The 3,120-nt window shown below is 49.8% G+C and overlaps 1 protein-coding gene across 1 annotated transcript; it reads right to left on the reverse strand.

The window, feature by feature from the left end:
• Window positions 1-157: 157 nt before the first annotated feature.
• Window positions 158-2,665, reverse strand: TEOVI_000804700 (Vps53-like, N-terminal, putative; the record flags this gene model as incomplete). Its single annotated transcript, XM_067220784.1, has 1 exon — window positions 158-2,665. The coding sequence occupies one exon, from the start codon at window positions 2,663-2,665 to the stop codon at window positions 158-160; it is 2,508 nt and encodes an 835-aa protein (XP_067076885.1).
• Between the last annotated feature and the right edge of the window lie 455 nt (window positions 2,666-3,120).

Genomic DNA, 3,120 nt, shown 5'->3' on the forward strand with positions numbered 1-3,120 from the left:
CGAGAGAGCAAACAGATCAACGGACTCGGCGCATACTAGCAGTAGCAGAGTCACCAGTTACGGCAAAGGGGAAAACACGATACACATGTGCCCATTACTGCACAAACTTAGCACGGATTACTGAAACAACGGCACATAGAGAAGTAGCGTCGACAAGCTAATTAGCACTATTGTCGTTGCTGTCCTTCTTAAAGTTAGAAAGAAACTTCATTGAAGACGCCGCTTCCGCCAGACGCTCACCAAATCCCTTTTCCAGTTGTGTCTTTTTAGCCGCGCTGGTCCGTGGCGGGTTTGGGGAGGCGCTCCGTTGCGCATTTCGGCCAACGACGTTGGTAAGATTACCAAAAATCTTCGACCCTTTACCGGAATTCGGTTGTTCACTTGTATTAATCGTGGCAGCACGGGCCACCTCGCGCTGACCGTCACGTCTCGTTACCTCCACAACCCCTCGTTTGGAAAGGGCAGCAATCCATGCCGGTATGTCCTCCCGCCGTCGTCCTTTCATTTCCACAAGGCGCACGAAGTTTTGAATGGATCTGTCCTCAGGTAACATAGCTTCATAGTACACATCAACGAATGCGTCCATGGTGGGGTCCACCTGTAATACATTCAGCGTGCGATTGAAGCGGTCAAACTCCCGCCGGACAAGTTTCAAATACCCGGAAACCTTTGACGGCTCGAAGCGCTCGGGATCATTATAGTTGGGGAGCTGAACGAACGTACGCTCCAGCGCTGACGAGTCAACCCGCATGAGGCCTACAGCGGTGCCACTCAACAGGCACTTTGATCGGTAAAATATTTCGGTATACAAAGGTACCACAGTAGCGGCTAATTTGTCGAGGAGAAACCGGAGGTTTGTTTGTGGGAGCAGTACCGCGCAAACTTCCATCATGTCGTGTAGGCTGGCAGTCATGGACCGTATATGAGGAGACTCATCGTGAACATCCAGGTGATCTTCGATGTTATTAGAGAGGCGCTCATTTCCATATTGTATGATGAGGGGAGTCATATTGGCTTCTATTCCCTTAACAATGGAAACTATGGCTTTGCTGTACAAAGCGGAGAATGTCTCCGACACTTGTTCGAAGCCCATCACCCGAGCCGGAACCTCGCCTCGGGTACAAACTTCGTCACCAAGACCTTTGCTGGTAGATTGACACAACTCCATTGTATTCGCAATAATACACGCGTGTCTTACATCCTGTCGAGTACAGGCAGGGTTGGGGATGAGTGACCCGACAGATTCTGCAAAGTGCAGGAGGTACTTCCGCCAAACCGCGGCCATATCCAGTAACACATCCTGCTGAGAGATACGCAACGCACGCTTCAGACTCTCCCTTATGAATAGGAAAAGGTCTGCCGAGAGGGGGATCGTCAGACCTACAGAACTGCCGGACTCCTCGCCCCATCCGTACACAGGCTCATTCTTTGCGGTGCTGCCCTCATTGTCACCCCCACCACCCTTCACGCTTTTTTCTGGCTCAATAAGAATGGGCTGAGATAACGCTTCACCCATGAGCCTGTCTTCGTTGTCTACAAAGAGCTTCATGTGATCCTTGAAGGATGACAGAATGATGCCATTATATCTGTACTGAGGCAATGCCTCTTTCCCGGGGAAGTCCCCTTTCCAAGCCATCATATGGGTTAGGTCACGCTCCACATCAATAGTTTTCTGCAGTACATAGGTGAGCACCACCACATCGACGTTTCCACTTGCTTCGCTCAGAAGCTGATCCAGGTCTGCCTTAGTGCGGAGGCAGAAGGTTAAGCACAACTCTTGTGGCACACACCAGCGAAGCGGAAACGCATTACGGAAAAGAGATTCATTCTGCTCAAGAAGCGTACGAATGTAAACATACCGTCGCTCGGTGCGTTCCAATTGAGCACTTTCTGTTCCCGGTTGAAACCGCTGTGTGTACGACTCCAACATGGTGGAAATGAAACTTTCACGGATAGCCCGAATGCTGTTGTTGCCCAGGAGGTCAATAACTGCGCTCGCCTCCGACAACTGTTTCTCGTCGAGCGACTCGACGTTAAGGCTTCCAAAAACCTTATAGCGAATACAGTAGTCGAGTTTCTCACATAGCACTGCCTGTTTATCGAAGAGTTGCTTAACTTTTGGTATATTCTTCAAAGAACTAAACGTGACTGAGTGTTTCTGCACCTCTGCCAACGCATCTCGGCACTGAATGAACTTACCACGCTCAAAGGCCGTGGAGAGGGTCTGCAGTTGCAGCATCCAAAGCTGCAGCGAGCGCAGCAAGTTGATGCCCGCTGTTAGGTTCGTTTTGGCTGTATCAAGTTGACGAATTTGATGACACAATTCATGTACGGTGTCCTCGCTCTTCGCTGCTTTCAACTTGATGTCTGAAACGCGTTCATAGAGTGCGGCAACAGCGGCCTTTGCGTTGCGAAGATCCTTATCGGCAGTCACTGCGTTCGCTGCCTGTGCCTCCACCGACCTCACCAATGAACACTCTGTTTCCCTCAATCGAGCTTCGCTGCTCTCGACAAATGCCGGAAGCTCCGACAAACTCGCCGCATCAGGGAAGGCCTTATTGATATAATTAACAGGATCGAAGTCGGGCCTATCAAAAGTGTCGGCGGAGGGGAAAGATTCCGCAAGCGCCCTCTCCACCACTTCGCTGAACCTCACAGACTGCATCGGTAGTACTCGGTATGTCGTTGTGTCTTCGCGTCCTCTGTCGTTGGCGGGAGGTGTCGAAACTTTCCCCTAACACGTCAATTAGCAATTTGCAGCGGATACAACTTGAGGAGACGCTTACCGAATTATGTTCCACGAAACGTGTGAATGAGCGCAACAGCAATCCCGTTTTTCTTTTTCTTCTTTTTTACCGTTTTGTTGTGCCACAATGTGGGGTGCGAGTCCCCTGTTCGAATAGAGAAAAGATGAAGAGATGGGAAGAAATTGTTGCCTTCACATACGAGTGCGTGCGCATGTATGTGACTTTATACACTTCTACACTTGTGGAATACAAAAATGAGCATACACGCCTCAATCGAACATAGTTCCCCATAAATGGGTGAATAGGCGAGAATAAGCCGTTTAACCTTCTTTCACAAATTTCATTCATATCCGCCGCTCGTCACACACACACA

Source organism: Trypanosoma equiperdum, assembly GCF_001457755.1.
Source record: "Trypanosoma equiperdum strain OVI genome assembly, contig: ctg_1231, whole genome shotgun sequence".
Taxonomy (NCBI): Eukaryota; Euglenozoa; class Kinetoplastea; order Trypanosomatida; family Trypanosomatidae; genus Trypanosoma; species Trypanosoma equiperdum.